General features: G+C 48.7%; 1 protein-coding gene across 1 annotated transcript in view; it reads right to left on the bottom strand.

The window, feature by feature from the left end:
- The window catches only part of ANGPTL5 (angiopoietin like 5), a 50,152-nt gene extending 30,256 nt beyond the window's left edge, over positions 1 to 19,896 (bottom strand). Inside the window, exons 1-3 of the mRNA XM_083171338.1 lie at positions 19,684 to 19,896; positions 10,061 to 10,235; positions 6,237 to 6,340 (exon numbers count right to left, since the gene is read on the bottom strand). Of these exons, the coding sequence (XP_083027464.1) occupies positions 6,237 to 6,340; positions 10,061 to 10,235; positions 19,684 to 19,782 (378 nt within the window). The 5' untranslated portion in view covers positions 19,783 to 19,896. The remainder of the gene's footprint in view (positions 1 to 6,236; positions 6,341 to 10,060; positions 10,236 to 19,683) is intronic.
- Between the last annotated feature and the right edge of the window lie 6,123 nt (positions 19,897 to 26,019).

The raw sequence follows: 26,019 nt of genomic DNA, 5'->3' as shown, positions 1-26,019 counted from the left end.
CTCCCGCGATTCGCGGCAATAAGAACCCCCCCGCGACCCCCCCTTGCACGATTGGCGGCACCGCCCCTGCGACCCCCCTCCCGCGATTCGCGGCACCCCCCCCCCCCGCAATTCGCAGCAGCCCCAGGATTAAATGGCACATGCAAAACACTGACATGGCTATGGTCGACAATGAAAAAGGTTGACATGAGTTTTTGAAGATTTATTTTTAATTTTTTCATATTCATTGTCATGTGTCGACATGGACACAAATGAAGTGGCACACTTATGTCAACATTTACATGTGTTGACCTTTCTGTGTTGATTTTTTCTTGTGGCGATTCGCGTCACACCCCCCCGCAACCCCCCCTCCCGCGATTCGCGGCACCCACCGTGACCCCCCACCTCCCGCAATTCGCGGCAACCCCCCACCGGAACCCCTGTGAACCCCGCCCTCCCGCGATTCGCGGCACCCACCCCCGCGACCCCCCCCTCACGCAATTCGCGGCACCCCCCCGTGATTCGCGGCAGCTCCAGAATTAAATTGCACATGGAAAACACTGACATGGCTATGGTCGACAATGAAAAAGGTTGACATGAGTTTTTGAAGTTTTTTTGTCATTTTTTGAATATTTTCATATTCATTCTCATGTGTCGACATGGACACCAATGAAGTGCCACACTTATGTCAACATTTACATGTGTTGACCTTTCTGTGTTGATTTTTTTCTTGTGGCGATTCGCGTCACACCCCCCGCAACCCCCCCTCCGGCGATTCGCGGCACCCCCCCCGCGACACCCCCCCCTCCCGCAATTCGCGGCAACCCCCCATCGGAACCCCCATGAACCCCGCTCTCCCGCGATTCGCGGTACCCACCCCCCTCAACCCCCCCCCTCCCGCAAATCGCGGCACCCCCCGCGATTCGCAGCAGCCCCAGGATTAAATGGCACATGCAAAACACTGGCATGGCTATGGTCGACAATGAAAAAGGTTGACATGAGTTTTTGAAGATTTATTTCATTTTTTGAATGTTTTCATATTCATTGTCATGTGTCAACATGGACACCAATGAAGTGGCACACTTATGTCAACATTTACATGTGTTGACCTTTCTGTGTTGATTTTTTCTTGTGGCGATTCGCGTCACCCCCCCCCGCAACCCCCCCTCCCGCGATTCGCGGCACCCCCGTGACCCCCCACCTCCCGCAATTCGCGGCAACCCCCCACCGGAACCCCTGTGAACCCCGCCCTCCCGCGATTCGCGGCACCCAACCCCGCGACCCCCCCCCTCCCGCAATTCGCGGCACCCCCCGTGATTCGCGGCAGCTCCAGAATTAAATTACACATGGAAAACACTGACATGGCTATGGTCGACAATGAAAAAGGTTGACATGAGTTTTTGAAGTTTTTTTTTTCATTTTTGTAATATTTTCATATTCATTCTCATGTGTCGACATGGACACCAATGAAGTGCCACACTTATGTCAACATTTACATGTGTTGACCTTTCTGTGTTGATTTTTTCTTGTGGCGATTTGCGTCACACCCCCCCCACCCCCCCCACAACCCCCACTTCCGCGATTCACGGCACACACACACACCTCCCCCGCGATTCTCGGCACCCCACCCCGTGACCCCCCCTCCCGTGATTCACGGCACACCCCCGCGACCCCCCCTCCCATGATTCGCCGCAACCCCCGCCCCGTAACCCCCCCCTCCCGCGATTCGCGGCACCCACCCCCGCGACCCCCCCTCTCGCAATTCGCGGCACCCCCCCGCGATTCGCGGCAGCTCCAGAATTAAATTGCACATGGAAAACACTGACATGGCTATGGTCGACAATAAAAAAGGTTGACATGAGTTTTTGAAGTTTTTTTTTTCATTTTTTGAATGTTTTCATATTCATTCTCATGTGTCGACATGGACACCAATGAAGTGCCACACTTATGTCAACATTTACATGTGTTGACCTTTCTGTGTTGATTTTTTCTTGTGGCGATTCGCGTCACACCCCCCCACCCCCCCCGCAACCCCCACTCCCACGATTCACGGCACCCCACCCCGTGACCCCCCCTCCCGTGATTCACGGCACACCCCCAGCGACCCCCCCTACCATGATTCGCCACAACCCCCGCCCCCGTAACCCCCCTCCCGCGATTTGCGGCAACCCACCCCGCGACCCCCCTCCCGCGATTCTCTGCAATCCCTCCCGCGATTCGCAGCATCCACCCCCCCACAACCCCCCTCCTGCAATTCGCGGCACCCCCCGCGACCCCCCCTCCTGCAATTCGCGGCACCCTCCGCGACCCCCCCTCCCGCGATTCGCGGACACCTAAGTTGCAATACAGGCATCTTTCATACAATTCTAACCATATTTCTCATATACAAACGTTCACAAATTAAGGGGGCGCAGCCCCTTACGACGGTGTGAAGAGCGCCCGTAGGGCGCGATGAATCACCTAGTTAGATATAGTTCTCATGCAAAGTCACATAAACATTTATTATATTATATATTATATATATATTATATATTATGATATTTCAACTGATCTTTGATGGTTTGTTTGGATGTATCCACAGAAATGTAGCATACCTCCCAACTGTCCCACTTACCGCGGGAACGTCCCGGTTTTCGGGGACGTTCCCGCGTCCCGCCCGGGGCCGCCATTGTCCGCGGTGGGGGCGGGGGGGCAGTTGGGATTCCCCCCAGCCTGACAAGAATAGATGCTGTGCACATGCGCACAGCGTCTATTCAGCGCAGCAGAGCAGCGGAAAACGGGGCTTGGCCTGAGGACACGTCATCCCGCGAGGCCAGGCCCCTTTTCAAAGGCCACGCCCCTTTTCGGGAGTGCACGCGGCTTCGCCGCGCGGGAGTCCCGACCTCCACCGGGGAGAAGTTGGGAGGTATGATGTAGCACAGCGGACCTAGTGATATTATGATAATTACTTGAATATAGGTTTTAAGGTGCCCATCCATGGAAGTAATTCTGGTGGGTCTGCAAAAGCAAACTCCTTCTTTAATGGACAAAACCATGCTGGACTGCAGGGGGCAGATGTAGCATGTGCAGAGAGAGTTGGGTGAGGTTTGTACATCAAACTGATATCTATATTGCAGTGTAAAAATAAAGCAGCCAGTATTTACCCTGCACAGAAACAAAATAACTCACCCAAATGTAACTCTCTGCAAATGATGCATCTTTTAAACATATGGTTTAGGCAGGGCCGGTGCAAGCCCCCCGCCCGCCCCAGGCAAAGCTCCCCCGCCCGCCCCCAGGCAAAGCCCCCCCGCACTGCCCGCCGCCCGCGATGCGGCACGGAGGTGGGGGGGTTGCTATAATACTGTGATGCGGCACGGGGGGAGGGTGCGATAACACTGTGATGCGGCACGGGGGGGGGGAGGTGCGGGCGATACTGCCGCTCTGAAATTCCCCAAGCAGGGAGCGGGCAGCGTTGATTAACGGGCGGGATGGGGGTCGGGGAGGGGAGAGGGAGGATGACAGTCTTACCTGCTCCCCGCTCCCTGGTACCTCTCTATGATACCTTGGCGGCTCAGTACCGCCCTCCAGTGGCCGGCGCCCTAGGCAAATGCCTAGTCCTGCCTAGTGGTGGCGCCGGCCCTGGGTTTAGGTTGAGCATCCCTTATCCAAATACCTGTTATTCAAATTATTCAGAAAACCATACATTCCAGAAAATGCAAAAAATATATATATTTTTTTGTTAAAGCACTACTGGGGACATCTGTACCAGCACTACTGGGGACATGATATGTAGCTGGCACTACTGGGGACATGATATGTAACTGGCACTACTGGGGACATGATATGTAACTGGCACTACTGGGGACATCTGTACCAGCAATACTGAGGACATTATATGTAACTGGCACTATTGGGGACATCTGTACCAGCACTACTGAGGACATCTGTAACAGCACTACTGAGGACATGATATGTAACTGGCACTACTGGGGACATCTGTAACAGCACTACTGAGGACATGATATGTAACTGGCACTACTGGGGACATCTGTCCCAGCTCTACTGAGGACATGATATGTAACTGCCACTACTGGGGACATCTGTAACAGCACTACTGAGGACATGATATGTTACTAGGATTACCACCTTTGTGTTGAGAGATTCCGGGACAATGGCCCGCTCCTTGACCCGCCCCCAGCCACACCCCTTGAACCGCCTTGTCATGGATTTTTTTTTTTTACATTTGCTTCAAATCTATTCTTGATTTTGCACACATACACATTACGTCACACTTTACACGTTATGCCACACACCGTGATGCCCAGTACACCAAACAATGTGATGAGCATTATACATTATGCCACACACCGCAATGCCCATTACACGTTATGCCATGACTGGACAATAAAAAATAAAAAAAACATAGGGATAATCTGGACAGTGCACGCCAAAGGCGTGCCCAAAAATTACACCATAATGCCTATTACACGTCACACACCCATATTATACCACATGCCATAATTCCCATTACACGTTATGCCAGGGCACAACAAAAAATTTTAACAATAAGGAGAACAGGGACAGTGCGCGCCTGAGGCGCGTGCCAAAAATTTACACTGTAATGCCTATTATACATCACACACCCATTACATAGTATACTACATGCCCATTACACGTTATGCCATGACTGGACAATAAAAAAAAAATAGGGACAAAATGGACAGTGTCACACACTCTAATGCCCATTACACATTATACCAAACACCATAATGCCCATTACATATACCACACACTGTAATAGCTATTACATATTATGCCATATAAGTGCTGCCTACCTACTGTACATGTTAATTGCTAGAAGTTTCTTGCTCGGTGCCAGGGCCTTCATGTTTGGAGACAGGGCCTTCATGCTCGGTGACAGGGCCTGTTGCCAAGGGGGAGGGCAAATGCCTGTTGCCAAGGGTAGGGCAAATTCCTGTTGCCAATGGGGTGGGCAAATGCTTTTTGCCAATGTGGAGGGAAAATGCTCATTGCCAAAGGGAAGGGCAAATGCCCATTGCCAGGGGGGAGTGCAAATGCTCTTTGCCAAGGGGAATGCAAATACTCGTTGCCAATGGAAATGAAAATGCTCGTTGCCAAGGGGAATGCAAATGCAGGCAGGCACAGGCTGGCAGCTGAAGCCGGGCAGAGGAGATTGCTTTGCAACCTGGACACTGGAGGCGATCATCAGTGGGAGATCATGGCGCTGCCGCAAAACAAACAGCCAGCTAGAGACCAGTAGCGCCATAAGGATGAGGAGAGCAGGAGGCTGAAGCAGTTCCGCCTGCGGCTATCTCAAATAGCCCACCTGCCCTGCTCACGGTCCTGCACTGCTCAACCTGTACATAACAGCGTATAATGCAATTATCAATCGGGAGCCGCAGATTGGCTGCCGGACCGCAAGCAGGGCGGGCACTCCTGCTCGCCTCATACTAATGACGCTGACGGTCTCTAGCTGGCTGTTTGTTTCGCGGCAGCGCTATGATCTCCCGCCGACGATCGCCTCCAGTGTCCAGTTCCCTGACATTGTATAGTCCGGGAATGCCACCCGTCCGGACTCCGGACACCTGGTCTAATTTCCGGACTGTCCGGAGTAATCACGGACGGGTGGTAACCCTATATGTAACTGGCACTACTGGGGACATCTGTACCAGCACTACTGGGGACATCTGTACCAGCACTACTGGGGACATTATATGTAACTGGCACTACTGAGGACATGATATGTAACTGGCACTACTGGGGACATGATCTGTAACTGGCACTACTAAGGACATGATATGTAACTGGCACTACTGGTGACATGATATGTAACTGGCACTACTGGGGACATCAGTAACAGCACTACTGAGGACATGATATGTAACTGGCACTACTGGGGACATGATATGTAACTGGCACTACTGAGGACATGATATGTAACTGGCACTAAATATCTGCAAGACAATGATTGCTTGCATTCAAATTCAGTACCTGACATTGTACACAAACTTTGTTTCATGTCTTGAAACCTTGGTTTATGCTCAAATAAACTCTATCTGTGTGTATTTCCTGTGTTTGATGTGTTTATACAACATAAATGCAAGATACCTCATTGAAATATAAAAAATTTCTGAAATACGGAATAATCCGTTATCCAGAATTCTTCTGGTCCTGAGCATTTTGGATAAGGGATACTCAACCTGTACATAACAGCGTATAATGCAATTATCAAGCATCAACTTTCAAAGCATTTGCACCTGATTGGAGAGAACTTCCAACGATTTCTGATGTTCTTCCATCATGTTCTTCAGCATTATCTTTGTGCTTTTTGCATAAGATATAAGCGAGTGTTGTAGATTCCCTACAAATAAACAATTGTTAGGTATACAGATACTAGATTGGCAGTTACACAAAGCAGCCAATCAAGTTGTTTTCATTATCGGCAGTCTGAACAGGAAGCCAGTGTTTGGCGGTAGTAACCATCCCACTTTCTGGGAGCGTCAGGAAAAACGCAAGCATGCCCAGGCGTTTTCAGGGAGGGCTTGTGACCTCAGCTCCGTCTCGATCAGCCAGATTGTGGATAAGACGTACTGAGATTTGTACAGCAAGTGTGAGATGGTGAAAGGATTGTGCATCGATTTGCAGTGAATAGCGAATAGTGTGGTTTTCGTAAGATTTGCACAGGGCGGGTTTTCACTCTGGGCCACCTCCTGCAATTAGGCCACCCCCCCAAAATGTTCAAGGGGGTGAAAATTCAGGGTGCGTGCATCAAAGATAATGGCTACTGCCGGATGTCGTATGTCAGATTTGTACGAAGACCCATGCAATTTTCACAGGCGGTCCCAGATGGTGACTTGGGGAGGGTGGCTTATGGCGGTGGGTGTGTCAATGCAGGGCCATAACTAGGGGGGGAGCTAGGCGGTCAGGTGACCCGGGTGCTGGATAGGAAGGGGCATTAGAGGAGGAAGTTGCCTGGCACTCTACTGCACAACCCGGCACTACAGGCAGCATTCCCCCCTCCAGCAGGCAGATAGTGTTACAGTGATAAAAGGCTTCCCAGGTGGCTGTAACCGCTGCGGCGGAAGGGATGGCGTGGCTTCCCGGCAGTGAAGGAGGCAGGGAGGAGAGCGGCAGGCACAGAGGACAGCAGCTGGGCCACCTGCTGTACCCTTGTGACACTGTGTTGTGGGGTTGTTGTTTTTTTTTTTTTTTTTAATCTGCTGAAGTGCAAAGATGGTGCATCATTCTTTGCACTTCAGCAGATTAGCTCTGCATGCAGCGGAAGTCTCATAGGATGCCCATCGGCGGCAGCATTAGCATGAAGACAGTAGCAGCTGTATTAGCTCTGAACAGGCCCAAATTCTGATCACCCAAGTTTTTTCCATTTGCAGCTGTCATTATTTGGTATTAGCACTTAAATCTACCCCACGCTTGGTGCAAAAGAGCCATCAGACATAGGCAGGGCCGGCGCCACCACTAGGCAGGTTTAGGCATCTGCCTAGGGCACCGGCCACTGGAGGCCGTAGTGAGCTGCAGGCCAGAAGCAGCAGCAGAGGAGCAGGAGAGCCGGAGGAAGGAACTCACAGGTGTTTGGTGAGCGAGCATCACACTCCCCCCCCCAGCAGCACAGCAGCCACAAACCCCACCCCCCCCCTCCAGAGGCCGGGCGGCCACATCGCGCACCCCCACTCTCGCGCGTGCGCACCTGGGGCGCTCTTGGAAATAGGCCTCCCCACGCAATTCACACGGAACTCTGGCTACATGCCCATGACATGGATATGGGGTGATATGTAAAAGGATGCGATTTATTTTTTCAAAGTGAGATTTTTCCATCAAAAATGGCCATTCCGTTGATCGGAATTCGCACATCATAGTGTAAAAAAAATGGCATCCAGGTGTTTTCTCATTGGAAACATAAAAATCGCCATGTAATAGGATGCAATTTTTTTAATTCGCACTCTAAACGTGACCAAAAATTCAACCAAAAATGTTGTGCCACCATTCTACGAGCATAACCAGCCACAGACTCTTTGAGCCGGTCCTGGTTTGAGAGATACAGAGGACAAAAGTGTTGGGGTCCCTGTATATCAAAAACCAGCACCAGGCTTATGGACCAGTCCTGGTTCCAAAAATACTTGGGACAAAAAAAATCAGGAGTCTCCCGTATTTTGGAGCCAGCACTGGGTTCCAACAGCTAGCTGTGTAATGCCACTTTTTATACAAGGGCCCCCCGCCAAAGCATTAGCACCCTGCTTGGTCAGCCCTGGCCGGGGTCTCTGGGTAAGTGGGGACCCCCCCAATAAAGAGGTCCCCCAAGGCCTCCCCCTCCAGGGCTGAACCTAAGGGCTATCCCCGACACCCTTGAGCGGTGGGTGCCCTGAGCGGTGGGTGACGGGTTGAAAGAATGGTGTAAAATTAAGATAAAATAAACTATCAACCCTGCACCCACCAGGGTTGTGCTGGCACGGGGGATTCACGGTAGGCCACAGTGATTTTTTATACCGCCCACTTTTTGAGGAGTGCGGGCTCTGGTGGAAACATTCATCCCCTGGTCCCCCGCAGGGCGAGTGGAGCACACAGGCACCTAGCCCGGGAGCCGGATCAGCGGCAAAGCCAGAGTGAGGGAGCTGGGTGGAGCGGCAGAGTCAGAGTGAGGAAGCCGTGGAGGAGCGGCACAGTCAGAGTGGGGGAGACGGTGAAGAGCGGCAGAGTCAGAGTGGGGGAACCAGGAGCAGCGTCAGCAGGATACAGGGGGGGGGGGGTTGAAGAGAAGCCCTGAACATATGGGCTGATGTCATCATGTCCGCTCCAACATGACATCACATGACATCCCGACCTGTGTCACACGTTGGACACCCTCTTGTGGGCCATTACCCTCCCAGCCGTGCTGAAGATAGCCCCCGTTTCTTCCCTGGATGGCCCAGAAATCGCAAGTCATTTCTGCCTATTCACACCCTATTACATCTTACCCATGGTGTACATACGTTAGGCAAACACCCAGTTGGGTACTCTTTACCTAGAACGGCGCCCACGATGTCCATCGCGGTCATCGGGGGTAAAAAAATCGCGGGCATTGCATGCATTAAAAAAACGGGTGCGACGCGATGCCCGCGATGCCCGCGATTTTCCCATAGGGATCAATGTTAAAAGTGTGATTTTAGTGTTAAATGCCTCAATGCCCGTGATTTTTCCATAGGAAACAATGTTAAATGGGCCACAGAGCCCTAATAGTCCCCCTGAAGTCTTAAATTTTTAACGCCACCCCACGATCAACGTGAACCCGAAGCGTGGCGAGCGCAGCGAGCCCGCGAGGGGCGGCGGTACGCGTCCTCCGACCTTTTCATACCCCCACTATCCACGTCGGCGTGGAGTTGAGAATAGAATAGTGTGGCGAGCGCAGCGAGCCACCGAGCCCGAAGCGTGGCGAGCCCCGCGAGGGGACGCGGATACCTGTGAAGCCCGCGAAGGGACGCGTTTACCTGTGAAGGTATCCGTGTCCGCTCGCCACGCTTCGGGCTCGGTGGCTCGCTGCGCTCGCCACACTATTCTATTCTCAACTCCACGCCGACGTGGATAGTGGGGGTATGAAAAGGTCGGAGGACGCGTACCGCCGCCCCTCGCGGGCTCGCTGCGCTCGCCACGCTTCGGGTTGACGTTGATCGTGGGGTGGCGTTAACAATTGTGGGGGCCATTTCTGACTTTAGGGTGACTATTTGGGCTCTGTGGCCCATTTAACATTGTTTCCTATGGAAAAATCGCGGCCATTGAGCCATTGAACACTAAAATCGCGTCCAATCACACTTTTAACATTGATACCTATGGGAAATCGCGGCCATCGCGGGCATCGCATCGCACCCGTTTTTTAGTGCATGCGATGGTCGCGATGGTCGCGATGGGCGCCGTTCTAGGTAAAGAGTACCCCCAGTTGTATCCCAGAAATGGCATTACATGGAAAGAGAGAACAGGCTGGGCCCCTCATCACAACACCCATGCAAATTGCAGCGCATATGCAGCTTACAATTGCTAGATGCATCCACTATGGACTTGTGACTCGCGCCCCACACAAGCGACGTCTACTTACTGCATATATTCAGCTTTTTCTCCCGAAATGTAAGCGACATGTCTTGCCATATCTGAGAACATTTCTCGTCACCCGTCCTTACGGTAGACGTCCCTTTCTTCTTTATCGACGAGGTCACATTTTTCAGTGTCTCTCCCAAAACATTGACTGAAACTGCTCCAACGATTACATTCTCCTAAGGAATAAACATATCCTCATTTTAAAGCACTTACTAATTGCATGTTATCCCTAATATATTCTCATAGCTGCAGGCTATGAGCTACAGCTGAATCTTGCTCTTTCAGCTATTCATGTGCTGTCCATACATCCAGACCGGGAAATCTCTACTTTGCAAACCCCCTCTTCCCATTCTGCTTACCAGCAGTCATGTGGAGTCCCCCCAAGCTAAGAGAAGCTCTCATTGGTGGAGAGTTCCCCCATGCTGTGACACCAGCCATTGGGTACCCCTCTAACCACAGCACAAGGACCGTAGTTGTGACTGGCCAGTGACAAGACAGTAGCAGGGTGCATGTTTAATAATGTTTAATTTAAAACTCAGTTGAAGAATTATTGGCAAGCATACAAAAAATGCAGCGCAGTAATTCAATTATTTAAACTGTAGTGAAAAGGTGAATAGACTACCAATGCCTGTGATAAAATATTTTAAAATACAATCTGCATAGTAATGTCGCTGTCAACAAAGATATATAAGCAACACCTGAAACAGGAGGACAAGGAAACTGGTATATGACAAGGTAGACAGGTATATGATTAAGCCAATATGTATCAAAAGAGTTGTTATTCTTTCTATTGTAAGTTTCTTGTTTGCTGTTCAGAGAGACAGTGTGCCCCTCCCTTTCCAGTCCCTGCTAACCGGGTGTCAGAAGGCGGCCTATGGGAAAATCATAGCCAGATCCAATGGTTGCCGTCAACAGAGTCCTCCATAGTTTTGGTTATTTAACTCCTTGGCACCAAGACACTGAGCTAAGCCCCACCCATCGATCCACCCACAGAGCCAAGTCTCATCATTGATTGGCCCACTGCCTGGTGAATAATAGTAAAGATGACCTTATAAATAAAGTACTACTACTACTACTACCGGTAGGTGAAAGCATCAATTAACCCCTGTCAATGGGTTCATACCATCAAGGTTATCCACCATTGGTCTTTACAATCAATAATCAGGCCACTAATGGTCATCTCTGAGGCGGGGAATAAAAGTGCCCATACACTAGGACGTCTTTTCCGAAGGAAGAAGTCGTCCAAGGTGCCCTTAGAACTAGAGATGTGCAGATCCGGATTTACCCGGATTTACCTGGGTCTCAAGACAGTATCTAATCCGAGGGTCATGTGACAGACGACAGGAAAAAAATCCCGTTTTGAGATCCGGGTAAATCCGGATCTGCACATCTCTACTTTGAACCACCCGGGAACCTCCCAGAAGGCAGGACTGCATACAATACAAAGTATGCAGTCATTTTGCATACGATGTACCATATGCAATCCCGGCTAAGCCTGTCGAAAGGTTTGGTGGTGCAATAAATCTATAGTGCAGCACTTCCGATCTTCAGGCTCCGATGCAATGCGTGTCGCATCTGACCTGATTTCAAGAGCATGCAATTCAGACACTTTTCATCTGATTTATTGCAGCAAACGTGACCAAATCGCCATGATATCGCCCTAGTGCATGGGAACCATAAGTGTTCTCCTCTTTGTTTCGGAGAAACTACATAACCACATTGGCACAATTACTGTTGTCAAGTCAGACATCTTTGTAGCGATAACTATGCAACCTATATGTTATTGTAATCTTAGCAGAGAACTCACGAGACGGCCTGACAGCTCAGCTCAGAACCACATTCATTCTTTGTTGGCTATCGACCAGCCTCAATTAGCCTCTTATGTCAATTTGTATCAACACAGGAAGAAGAAAAGTGTGGTGCGCTGTCATTAGCAGCTGGTAGGAGGTTGTCACTCCTCGCTAAAGTGTTCCAAGTACAGATATGGATGTAACTGTATTTTGCACTGCAGCACGTTACTCTCCGGATTACCCCCGGATTATTTGCTTTGCACATCCACCCAATATCGCGGCACTTTCAATGAGCACTTTTGAGCAACGAGGTCCTTGCTCAAAAGTGCTCACTGTCAGCTGGAATCTTACACATACTTTGCACAGAAGAGGTTCTACTTTTACCTTTTCCAAGCTATTTTACGTAATCATTTAACAAATTGCTGCATTACAGATGAAGCGCCTCTCAGCCAGCGCTAGGGATTGCCAGATTGCCCCCTCTGGTGAGATGGCGTTCCATCTGACTGGGAAGCGTGAGCATCCCACACGCACGTCCCATTTACCATGCTGCAGGGGACATGAACCCTGCCTGTCTCCGCTTCAGGGAGACGGGCAGGGTTAGTGGGGGGGACCGGGGAGGTGAGGGACTGTGTCGGGGGACCGGTGGCGAGGCTGCGGGGACCTGGAGGGAACTACGTTAGAGGGGGATGCAAGCGCATCTCGTGCATGCACGTCCCCTTCTGGTGGGGGTTGGCGAACTGACCGCCAGACCCCCGCTGGATGAAGCGGGCCCCTACTGTATTTTGTATAGGTCATCTTTTTTTACTACATAAAAGCACAGAAAGGCGGAAAATGGCAAAGGATGCATCAGTAGAACACAGCGCTTAGTAAGTGAGCAGGTACAGTACTGTATGTCCCGATAAGTGTCTGACTACAGCTGTAGGGGGGGGGGGGGGGGGGGAGCAATGGCGTAAGTTTATAAGGGCCCTATGTAACAACTAATGGTGCAAAATTTATATAGCATACTGTATATAACTTACACAGTAAAGATGGGCCCCCTTCGGCTCTGGGCCTAATAGCAGCTGCACCCCTTGCACCTATGGTAGTTACGCCCTTGCTAGGGGCTACATTTACTTAAATGGGAGTTATGTTGATGATGGGATGTTACCCATAGCAACCAATTTGATTCTGATTCCTGTTTATTTAGCACCTTCTCTGAGATAATAGAATCTGATTGGTTACTATGCCACCTGTTTGGACCTTGTGCTGCCACTTTGTGGTGGAAATAACTGTACAGAGTAGTTTGGGTTGTTATTAATATTTTAAATCTTAAAGCCCCCATACACTCAGGTCAGAAGAGAGCCTGGTCGGGGCCGGGTACTTTTCAGGGGGTGTTGCCTAATTGTGGGAGGTGTGGCGATGCACCCCTCAGAATAAAATACAGGAATAAATAGCATTTCAAGCACCTCCCTGGACACACTGCAGCCCAGCACAGAGCAGCATGTGCTGGGTTGAGAAGAGCTGCTGCTGCCAGGCAATAGGGGCCCCACCGGGGCCCTCCATGTGACCTTGGCCTGGGTAATTATTACCCCCCCCCCCCCCCCCCTCTCTGCACCACTGCATACATTATGGGACTTCTTCGCTGTACAGAGGAGACTTCTCTCGCGTTGCCCCCTGCACTGGAACAACCTCCCACCACCCATCAGGCTTTCTGATTCCCTTACCTCCTGCAAGCGTTCCCTCAAAACCCACTTCTTCCGACTAGCCTATCCCTCCTCCTCCTAACCTCTCTCGCTCCTCCTATCCTGCCTACCCTACCCCTCCATCCGTTTCCATCCGTTCCTACTTATCCTATTGTTTTTCGTTCGACAACCCACCTCCTTTTAGTCTGTTAACTGTTAATGAGTAGGGTCCTCCTTCCTCACGTACTCACCCTACCTCTTTACCTCACCTGTGCTCCTTTCCTGTTCTTCCCTTCCTCTACTTCATCTTCAGTCTCCTCGACAATTTCGACACCTACTTCAGAACTGATGCTGATTTTAGTTCTACCAGCTATACCCCTATTTATGCTGTATTTTATCAACACACCCTGTACGTTACCTTGTGATTTGTTTTTTTGTTTGCTATGTACAGCGCTGGGGACACTTTGTGGCGCCTTATAAATAAACAAACTACTACTACTACTTTGGGTTCATAATAACATGTTGACACTATTAGGGGGAAATTTACTAAAGGAAATTTGTAAAAAATAGGTGTATTTGTATCCAGACATACACTCATTTTTGACATTTACTATCCCGAAAATACGGCAATTCGTAGTCGTATTGATGTGCTATCAATACAAATATGAATTGCGGTATTTTCGGGATAGTAAATGTCAAAAATAAGTGTATGTTTGGATACAAATACACCTATTTTTTACACATTTCATTTAGTAAATTTCCCCCTATGCGGTACTTCTGCATGTGATGTACTGTATCTCATGCGATCCCCGTTCCCTGCCGCCAGGAAGGACCCTGAGACCTTACATGCTGCACGTATGATCTACAGCTCGGAACCGATGTGCACAGGATCACGCATCGGATACGATGTCACACGCATGCTATTTGGCCTCATTTCTCCTGATTTCTCTGCCCAATCCGCCTATAGAAACTAAGGTACTTGTTTCCTAGCACAGCCACAATCGCGGGCATCGGGTGTCATTTTTAGTGGTCTGCGACGCGACCGACGCGATGCCCCCGATTTTCCCATAGAAATGCATTGAAAAAAGTCAAAATCGCGTCGGTCGCGTCGTATGCGGCTAAAAAAGGCTTAAATGGCCAGACGCGATGCCCCCGATTTCCCATAAGAAACAATGTTAAATGCCTCAATTTCACCAAATCATCATAGGGAACAATGGTAAATGGGCCAGAAAGGCCCAAAAACACCCCAGAACAGTGAAATGTCCCCCCAAAAGTAGTTTACGCCACCCCACGATCAACGCGAACCCGAAGCGTCCTCCGACCTTTTCATACACCCACTATCCACGTCGGCGTGGAGTTGAGAATAGAATAGTGTGGCGAGCGCAGCGAGCCACCGAGCCCGAAGCGTGGCGAGCGCAGCGAGCCCCGCGTGGGGACGCGGATACCTTCACAGGTAAACGCGTCCCTTCGCGGGCTTCACAGGTATCCGCTGCGCTCGCCACACTATTCTATTCTCAACTCCACGCCGACGTGGATAGTGGGGGTATGAAAAGGTCGGAGGACGCGTACCGCCGCCCCTCGCCGGCTCGCTGCGCTCGCCACGCTTCGGGTTCACGTTGATCGTGGGGTGGCGTAAAATACTTTTGGGGGGACATTTCACTGTTCAGGGGTGTTTTTGGGGGTTTCTGGCCCATTTACCATTGTTCCCTATGATGATTTGGGTAAATTGACCCATTTAACATTGCTTCCTATGGGAAATCGGGGGCATCGCGGCTAAATTGAGGCATTTAACATTGTTCCCTATGGGGAAATCGCGGCGATGCCCCCGATTTTTCCTCACGATGCCCACGATCATGATCTTTGTGGCCGTGCTAGGAAACAAGTACCGAAACTAATTTGGATAGAATTCACAACAAAGCGTTACAGCTTCCTAACAGCACATTTACTGCACAGAAATAGAAGCAGCTGTCAGTGATTAGGTCATGCAGGGCTACTCGCAATGTCTTCACTACCAGAATAAAATAAAAAACATATCACAAGTGTAATACATCCCCCCAAAAAAGTGTTATATGTTTTTTTTAAACTACTCGCATTATTGTTTTACCAATATTTAATTATATGATGCTGTAACAACTACACACTTAACAACACCAGAGATGAACTAGCATTCCATCATTCTTACATAGAATGGGCTTATTTGAAGAACTCCACGAAAAGTTTAACAAAGACACAGAAGATTTTACAACTATCAACCCAATGGTTTAAAAGTTCTACTTCTCCGTCAGCTTAAGTTATATGGCATACATGGCATGTTTATACTGTAGTTGGCGATAATGTAGATGGCTACAAAGTGGTACATGAATTGTTTGATACACTGGAACACTGATTCCTCTCCTGCTAGAATTCCTCCATAGGCTAAAAGTGGTTATGCCGTCTGAGCGTGGCATAAATCTAAGGGGATCATAGGGAGCAGAATGTAGTCCCTGTTGATAATAATGGGGACTGCTGTCCAGTGGTGTAGCTACCGTATGGCAGCCACCGCGACTGCTTGGGGGAGCAAGCGCCATCGGGGCGTCGCCGGTGCTCATCAGGGCACACTGCTCAGAGCCGCCCCCCTTACCCCTCCGCATGCCGCCGCCGCATTCCTGCCTGGTCCGGCACCGCAGATATCCTCCTGTCGTGTAATGAAAAATGACATGGCAAAATGGCTGCCCCCATACAGCAGACAGTTTTTTAGGAAAGTTAGAGGAGGTGGTGGCCTCCTCTAGCATCCTTAAAAACTGTCTGCTATTAGGGGGCAGCCATTTTGCCGTGTAATTTTTCATAACTGCAGGAGACGGAGCCAGGAGGATATCTGCGGTGCCGGGCTAGGAATGCGGCAGTGGTGGCATGTGGAGGGGTAAGGGGGGTCTTAACTTTTCTTAAGTGCCCCTTATTTATGTTATGACACACAGCAGTCCCCCTTATTCAAGTTACACCACACAGTAGTATTCCTTATACATGTATGCCACACAGTAGTGTCACTTACAAATAAGGCCCACAGCAGTAGTACCCCTTACACAAAATGTCCAGTAAGTAAGAACCCTTTATACACTTATCTATCTCTGTCCTTCCAGCAGCTTCCTCTCCTCTCTTCACTTCAGCGATGGAGACGGCAGGACATTACACATGCCGTGCCAAAGGAAGCCGCTGGGACTGGATTTTCTGTGGTAATTACTGTGCAGGGCAATGGTGTAGGTGGAACTAAGTTCCCACTAGCATTACAGGTGGTTCCACAAACTAAGTTCCCACTAGCATTACAGGTGGTTCCACCCAGTCCCCCCCCCCCCCCCACACACACACACACACACACACTTTAACCCCTGCTGTTAGTACATAGTAGGAATACATAAAAGTATTCTGAAACTCATATGTATTTGTGTAGGGATGACCATCAGTGGCATGTGTCAATCAATGGTTTCATACTATGAAATAGATGACCATCGATGGTTACACAAACTGATGGTCATGCCTGTACTTTCATTGACTGGCCTGTGGGCCAATCAGAAGTTGAAGGGCGGGTGTTCACGGATGTTAGGAGCAGAGCTATGTGTTTTGGCACTACGTAGCTGGAAAAAAAGAACCATCGATGGCAAAAGTATTCAACATTTACAATAAACCATTGATGATTTTTTGACTTTCGTTGGTAGAAGGCCATCCCTATTTTGGGGTCTTTTTAGATAAAAAATGGGCTTCATCATTAGCCCCTTTACAGTTAAAATTTTCAGTGTTTGCTTGTATAAATATTAATGCTACAGTAATTAACAGACAAAAGAGCTACCCATAGCTCTAATGCCCCTTTCAGACCGCACTTTTAAAACGGTAAATTGCCGTTTTTTTACCGTTTTAAAACGGTAATGTGTGCGGTCTGAAAGGTCCAGTCCCACTTAACCGGTTAGAAAATGCAGTTTTTTCTAACCGGTTAAAATGCAGGGTCCTACCCGTTTCTGAACCGGTATTTTAGCCAAAAAATCGGCTCAGAAACGGTATTTAGGACCCAGCCAATGAGCTGGGTCCTAAATTCAGCACAGTGAATACTTAATGAGCGCTCATTAAGTATTCACAGCACTGGAGCCCCCCGCGCGCGTGTCGACGCCCCCGCGCGTGTCGACCCCCCCGCGCGTGTCGACGGCCCCCCCGTGTCGACTTACCCCGTGCCGGTATCTCCGTTGTGGTTCCCGGCACTGCAGCTCAGTATGCTCGGAAAGCACTTATGAAAAAAGTGTCTTTCAGAAAATGGCTGCCCCCATACGGAAGACAGTTTTTTTAAACTGGGTTTCCTATGGGGCAGCCATTTTCTGGAAGACACTTTTTTCATAAGTGCTTTCCGAGCATACTGAGCTGCAGTCCACAACGGAGGTACCGGCACGGGGTAAGTCGACACGGGGGGGGGGGGCGCCGACATGCGGGGGGGGCGTCGACACGCGCGGGGGGCGTCGACACGCGCGGGGGGCGTCGACATGCGCGGGGGCGTCGACATGCGCTCGGTCGACACGCGAGGGGGGGGGGGAGCTGCACGGAGGGGAGTGCTGAAGGCTGCACTGGCTTTAACCCTGTATTTGGAAAGTTTCCAAAAACGGGTCTGCCAGTGTCAAAAAATCGGCACTTAAACGGTAATATACCGTTTAAGTGCTGCGGTCTGAAAGGGGTTTTATCTGGCAGACCCGTTTTTGGAAACGTTTCCAAATACAGGGTCAAAGCCAGTTATGCGGTCTGAAAGCAGCATCAATGACATTATGATCAAAACCAGAAAACAGGAACACATGTTGACAGAGTATCGAGATGATGCAATAATTAATTAATGACAGTAAAATATCAAGAATAAACGATTACAGTGCTCCATTGTTTATACAAGTGACATTACTGAAATATTATTATTTCTAGCACTTTCAACAAACCTACTCATCCCTTTTGTTGCTTATTTTCTTTGATCACCAAATACAAACTTTTTACGAAATAACAGAATAATTGCTATGAGACATGTATTGTATTGTGTCTCTCTTCCAAGCTCCTAGCATTTACTGTTCCAGCTTCTGAGTTAATGGAATTACCGGCGAGTCGGAATAACAGGAGAGGCTGTCAACATAAGTTACAGTAACTGCCACATGTCAAGAACATCAATATAAAACATATTTACCATTGGAGGTTACACTATGTGTAGTATGTTGCAAAAACATTTATTTAGATAATAAAGATTTAGATAATAAAGGGAACAAAAGTCTTTGAAGTTTGCAAATATACTGTATGTATATATATATATATATATATATATATATATATATATATATATATATATATATATATATATATATATATATATATATATAAAGACAGCACTCAGGTAAGAGACTGGAAACATTCTTTAGTGAATAAAATTCAGTGTGTGTGTGTATATATATATATATAGTCCTGCAATATGCCGGCACGCCAACAATATGATCAGCTAGGTCCGGTGCACTTCAAAAAGTAACAAAATATATCCAAAAGAGAGGAGTATATATGAAAGTATGTATGTATGTATGTATGTATGTATGTATGTATGTATGTACGTTCCAGCATAACTCTGGAATGCCAGCAGCAATTTACACCAAACTTGGTACACAAGTTTGACTTACAATCTGTAAAAAAAATACTGTGGGGGTAAGACACCCCTAGCACCCCTGTGGGGTATACCGGGGCCCAAAAAGGGGTCCGACCACTACACAAAGTGGGTCGGGGATGCAAGATATGGCAGAGTTTCATAACATAAAGGGGGTAGAGGACATGGGGTTTAAGAAAAAAAAATGGTGGTCTGATCCGGGAGCCCACCACAGAGACATGTATGCCGGTCACACCATGGGCATGGCGAACGGTTAAGCTTAAAACAAAAGAGGGATAAAATTAAAGTATTGCTAATTGCACAACCAAACCCTAGTAACGCCTGGTACCTCAGCTAGTCAAGTGATAAATGTTACTGTAAATGAATGGATGGCACATACAGTACAATATACAGCAATTGTTGCTAGTTGTATGCTGCATGTTTTGTGGCTCTGCTATTTCTAATTGTGTTATATGTTGTGTTGATAGTTATTGCGTTATGTGTTGTGTTGATTGTTATTGGCAGATTCCGAGGACAGAAATATTAAGCCGCTTACCTTTGCAGCTGGGAGGGAGTAATTACCAGTTGTAGTACTTTCTCCTCTTTGAATAATAATGTGGCAAAAGATCAGTACAGTTGCGCAAAAGTGCCTCATCTTTCATTTGAAGAAATGCAAACGCTTGAAGAAACTTCAGATTTTCTTTTGAAAACACAACAGACGGCAGACACTGGAGCGCAGGCTTGCTGGGAGCTGCTGAGTGCTAGCAGTGCCAGCTATCCAGCCTGGAATTAATCATCAGGGGAGAACATCTCACTTGTGAAGCTGACAACTTCTTTGAAATCTGGGACAGAATTCACTTGCTCTTAATTAGTAGTTGGGTCAATGGTTTTAGCTATTTATATGGACTATGGTATTATGTCATTTTATTAGGTTTATATATTGTTTTAACTATTCGCTAGTTCAACGCTGAAAACCGAGATTGTACATAGAATGCAGTGGCGGTTTTTTCCTATGGGCTGCAGCCCACCCAGGTAAAATCCGCCACTGTAGTGAAGCCAGATGCAGTCTGGGGAGCCGGGGACTGCATTGAGGTACCCCCATGGCGGCTGCGGCCAGAGGCAGCCCCCCTCCTCCAAGAAGGTAAGGCCGTCACTGATAGTATGCAATGCTAAACTTCTACTTGGGGATATACACTATAGTATTTACTAAAAGGTGGCTTTGACTGCTGGATCAGAGACGCCACAAGGGGGGTGCATATCGCACCTGGGTGTCGCCCTTTACTGGGGGTGTTCCCAAAATGACAACTCCATAGCAGTGACCAGGAGCCGAATGCTGTAGATTATACCTGCTCACTGGGCTGTGAGTGAGTGGGGCGGTAAATGCCGCCCCACCGAACTTATTACCCCCATCCCTATGCACTCAGGGGGAAAACAATTCATCACTGAATGATTTCCCCCTGCACGCAGCGCCAAGTAAGTCTGCGGCCCTCCATTCCAATGGGCGGGAAATGCCTGTGTTTTATGAGGCACTCACATAAAAAAACTGTGTTTCAACCCCCAAACACCCACAGGCTGTCAATCACAATCGCTAACCTTCGCTCGCTGTCTTTGGTCAGACTGCTCACATGCACAGTCATTTGATAATTGCTTATGCTGTTAATCGCAGCCCACCGAGCGGGTCTGAATCAGGAACATTACCCTGCAGCATTTGGCTCCTATTGTTGAGGAGCTGTCAGTGCAAACATCTATGGGAATGCTAGTGGACTTCCCACGAGACCACATCCCCATAGTAGATATTTCCTGTGAGGCACGCCACTTCATGTGAAGCTCCGCCTCCTTTTTGGAAGTATGCAGGTGAGTTATTGGCTGCAGAAGGTGTCACCAACCCTGGTGCCAAAACTGCACTGGAATTAAAGGTAATAATAAGTAATGCAAAAATCATACCTTTTTTGCATTTATTATGATGCCCTTTGAAATTCAGCTGTCATAACTTCTGGCAATAGGAAGCTTTGAAGAGCCCTTTCAGTAAATATACTCATTAAAAGTTGTATTAAAGGAATGTGTGTGTTCCAGTGGCGTAAGTTCGTTCACTGCGCCCGGAGGCAAGATAAAAGTTGCCCCCCCCCCCCCTTCATAGAAAAAAAAAGAGAGCGGGAGAGAGAGAAAGAGGGAGAGAGAAGGATACATCGAGAAACAAGAGTGTGAGAGAGGGGGCTTCATAGACTTACCCTCAAAGGCTGCCGCATCTCCCTCACAGCTTTTAGATAACAGCTGCCGCCTGCCTGCTTCAGTGACAGTCACACTCGCACACTGGCTGTGTGGAGTGGACTGTCTGCCGCCCGACTCCTGGCTCTTCATCGCTTGCTCAGCCAGGTAACAGAGTGGAGCAGCGACACGGACGCTGCGCACATGGCCACGGGGGAGCAACAGGGGAGCAACCCGAACACAGTACACTACACAGGGGCCCGCACGCACGCACGCCCGCCCGCACCACTACTCACAAGAGCCTGCCCACGCCCGCCCGCTGACACGCGCTGCTGCATAACCTAGCCGCACCGCTATGAGTAAGATAAGTGCAGCAGGAGCACTAAGCGGAACAACAGAGGCAATGGAGCCAGTGCCCCCCTGTAAGGCTGGCGCCCGGCGGCAGATGACTCCATTGCCTCCGGGAGTTCCGCCACTGGTGTGTTCATCTTATACCTATTAGGTGAACAATGATTGGATGAATATATAAATATAGTGCATCGTGAGCGGGTCGTCCTGGTGTGTACCCCACATAGGGCGGTATTCAAAGTGAATACCTGCGAGGTGCAGCGAATCCTTTTTCGGATTCGCTGCACATTCGCCACGTTCCGGAGCCTCGCCGGCTCCGGTATTCAACGAGTCAGGGGCTCGCTGCCCCTGACCGGCGAATTTGAGCTCCTGCGGCGAACGCCGCAGGGAGCCTGAGGACGGTGGCAGGCAGAGAGATGGAAGTTTCTCTGCCTGCCCCAGAACTTTTGTGGGGGGAAGGTGGGCTCCCCGGGTGCCAGGCAGCACAGGCTGCCCACCGGGGGTGCCAGCAGGGGTCCGTATATTCACTACACCTGATCGTAACGATCGGGTGCAGTGAATATATGAATATCTAATGAGCGGCTCGGCTCCGGCGCCCCCTGCTGGCTGCTGTGTAAAAAAAATATATATATATATTTTTTTTTTTATTAAATATATATTCATGTGCTTACAGCACATGAATAAAAATAGCATGCCCCTCCTCAGAATAAAATTCCTGATTTTTTTACACCAAATGTAAAAAACAAAACACTTTATTTTAAAAGTTCACATTCCACTTCTACATAAAAAGATAGCGATTGCTACTCGGTGAATCATGGCGAAAAAAACCTTCAAATGTATTCGCCATGTGGTCATTGAATAGGGTGATTCACCGTTTTAGTCAAAAATTCGCCAAACAGCACAAATTCGCCATAAAAACATGGCGAATCAGGCTCATTGAATACCCCCCATAACCTTTAGTAGATCACGCCGAGAGTCTTGTGTAAATAACCCCCTTATTCAGGCGTAATTATCCTATATATATCCTATATATGATTATCATATATTATTAATCGCAGGTTATTAGCACATTTGTGACATGGAGAGTCCCGGAATGTACTCACAATTTGAGATTTACCATACACCTGGACCACAATTGGAGAGAATAACCTTACCAGCAACATGGCGAGGGTATACATTTCCAATACTTTTGGTCATATATTAGGAAACATACAAAATAACACCCCATTTTTTTTTAAACTACTGTCGACCATTTCTATGTCGACTTTTTTGACCATATTGAACCTTTTGTACTTCTTAACCTTTTCCATTATGACCTTTGGTGTAAGTCCAAAAATAATTATCTCTGATTAAATAAAAAACAATTACTGGAGAAGAATTCCACATACATCTATAATTAGACTTTGTTAAGTAAAAAAGCATAAAAACATATGAAAAACCACCAGCAATCCATATTAAAAAAATGGGATATTTTAGGTGCGTACAGATAGCCCAGTTGATAAGGCACAATTTACATAGGGGCTAATTTATCATTCTGTCCCTACTATGTGCCACATTACGGATGGACATTGCATTGCGATGGCTCTCAATCATCGATGTTTTTGTTCTGATGGTAGTATTTTTACCATTTGGTGGCAGTTCTGATGTTTGCTGCCATGGAATGGTAAACTTTTGATGGTGTTGCGATGGTTCGACCCCCAGTTACAGCCTCAGCCAGAATTCTTTTGATGTGATGGAAAGATTCGATGGCGTAAGCCCAGTCATCATGTGATATGGGCTTCCGATGTCCATATCATGCACAGAGGCCATTTTGGGTGGAGGGTTCCCGGGGAACCCTGCCAAAACTACAGCAGCAATTTGTAGCCTGTTGGCTACAACGGGTTACTGCAAACCCAATAGCCACCAATATTGTTTGATAAATGGGCCAGATATTTATGGTGCCCTGTATTGTATATACGAGTGCCCAGTGACTTTCTATCAAACGGGGCTTGCTTCTTGCTGGTTGATTCTGAGCCGGAAGCAGACATGGCTGCGACCAATGCCCTACGTCAGGTGCAGTGTCTACTTAAGTACGGCCTCCTGTATAAGCAGAGCCGAATTTCCCATTAGGCACGTGAGGCACGTGCCTAGGGGCGGCACATGTTTGGGGGCGGCACTTGGATGCCTGTGATGGTACTGTCAGCACAAAATGTACCAATAACTGCAAAATATCCACTGTACTGTACTATATGCAATCTTAAATAGAGTGTAAATGGATAGGACATGCAGATACTGCCCCTATAAACTGTCCTACTTAGTAAACATTATTGTTGTGCCTAGGGGCGCCCTCATCCTTAAATCCGCCCCTGTGTATAAGTGGTACAGCGACTTTGTAAGTCTCCGCGTCTGCTAAGCCACCCCATTACCTCCCAGTTATGCCCACTAAATCACAGACCCTTTGCCCAAATCTGTACTGCGTCTCTGAGTAGTAACCATTTGGACATTGGGCACAGTGACTCGGATGCATGCACAGACATAAGTCAGACATTTTTGCGCGGCATCCACCTCTGCTTCATGGCCTTATTGTGGTCTGCATAAGGGTGCGAGGGCTGTGTGCTGTGTCCCTCGTGTGACCTCACTCCCAACCCCAACCGAAATAATGCTCCGAGACAGTACTTGGGATTGAATCATTGGCCACAGTTTATTTATGCTCCTAATTACATAATGCAGGGTAGGGACAGAGAACGGTGGGCAAGGCAAGCAACCTGTCAATGACCTTCATTGATTTATGACTTGGGGGCGTGCCCCTGCCTACGCTGTAGGCCCTCGGCTACGCCCCCTCCCGTGAGCCAGCCCCCTGCGGATCACCCCCTTCCTGGCGCGCAGCCGGACGGCCTGCCGTCGACAGCTAGAGCCTGGCGTGCGGCCCGACCGAGGGTGAATCTGCGAACCTCAGCTGGCTCCTCCTGTCCCGATGCCTTGCGCACCGCTTCTTCCCGCCCTGCGACATACATCAGACTTTTCAACTGTGACAAAATGCATAATTATTACTCAATACCTCCCTTTAACACTGATTGCCCAACCGCACTTCACAAACATATTCTGCATTTCAACATTCACCTTGACTGCATTTCAACATTCCCCCTGATCACCCCAATGCGTTTTATGTATGTACATCGTTTCAAAAAAAAATTTTTTTTTTTTTTTTTTTAGATTCATTTTCATTTTATTTATTATATATTTATTTATTTATTATTTATTTTTTTTTTTTTTTTTTTTTGCAATTTCATGACACACAATCCCGTGCCCCCTAATTACCTCTCGCACCCTCGCCTGGCCCCTACTTTCGTGCCCCCCTCTTGCAATGCCCGCTTCATTCTGAGTCCCGGCCCCTACCTGCGCAAAATGGGATGGGTGGGTGGGATCTGCTGCCTAGCTGCGTGTCCTCCTGGAATGCAGCCTCCCCCGCCAGCTCTGCCTTTTAACCCCCTCCCGGCCGGGCTCTCCCCCGCTCCCCCCTGACTGGCTGGCCGTAGTGCCAGGTGTGAAAAGGGGTCAGGCATACTTGCCTGTCCCCCCTAGCTTCCCGCCGTTCGGCCTCGGAACGCCACTGCCCCGCCCCCCTATGCCGCTCCGGGCGCCATCTTGGCTGCCTGCGCTCCCTTAAACAGTACAACTACAGTGGGTGGAGTACTGTATATTTGGGGTGTGGTATGGCGATCCAACAATCAGGACCCTGGCGGTCAAAATATCCCTACATCGGAATCCCGACTGTCGGTGCTCCGTTGGGGGGGCTAGCGCAGAGAAGCCACGCTGCGGGCTCCGTGGCTTGCTTCACTCGGCACAGGTTCTATTCTCCCTCTATGGCTGTTGGACATTCAAACAGTCGGATTCTGATTCGGAGTACTGTGTACTGACCGTCGGAATCCCGACTGTCAGCAATCATTTGGCACCTGTATTTTAGGGACTCTATAGGCCTCAAGATATCACACACAATAGCAGCGGGCACTCTTAATTAATTAATATTAATTAAATATTACTATTAATTACTTTTTTTTATAATTCACTATTTTTATTTATTTACAGCTTCTTATATAGCGCAGCAAATTCCAAGCCACTATTACACCATCTCCTCCCTGAGCTACGGGCGGCACTGCAGTGAGTACACAGTACAGGCCGACTCACACGGACAGTATGCATTGCACATTAGTCAGTGCAGGTACAGGACAAGTACACATGCTCTCCCTGTACATGCGGTGACAGCGCTTGTGTATATGATTATGATGATGCCCGGCCGGGCCAGCAGCACAGTACCACGTGACCCCCTCCCCAATAGTGGGCGGGGCCTCACCGGTCTCGG

Source organism: Crinia signifera, chromosome 2 (genome assembly GCF_055691185.1).
Source record: "Crinia signifera chromosome 2, ASM5569118v1, whole genome shotgun sequence".
Lineage (NCBI taxonomy): Eukaryota > Metazoa > Chordata > Amphibia > Anura > Myobatrachidae > Crinia > Crinia signifera.
Note: the sequence above shows the minus strand (reverse complement) of the source record. Positions and strands in the feature narration are given on the sequence as shown.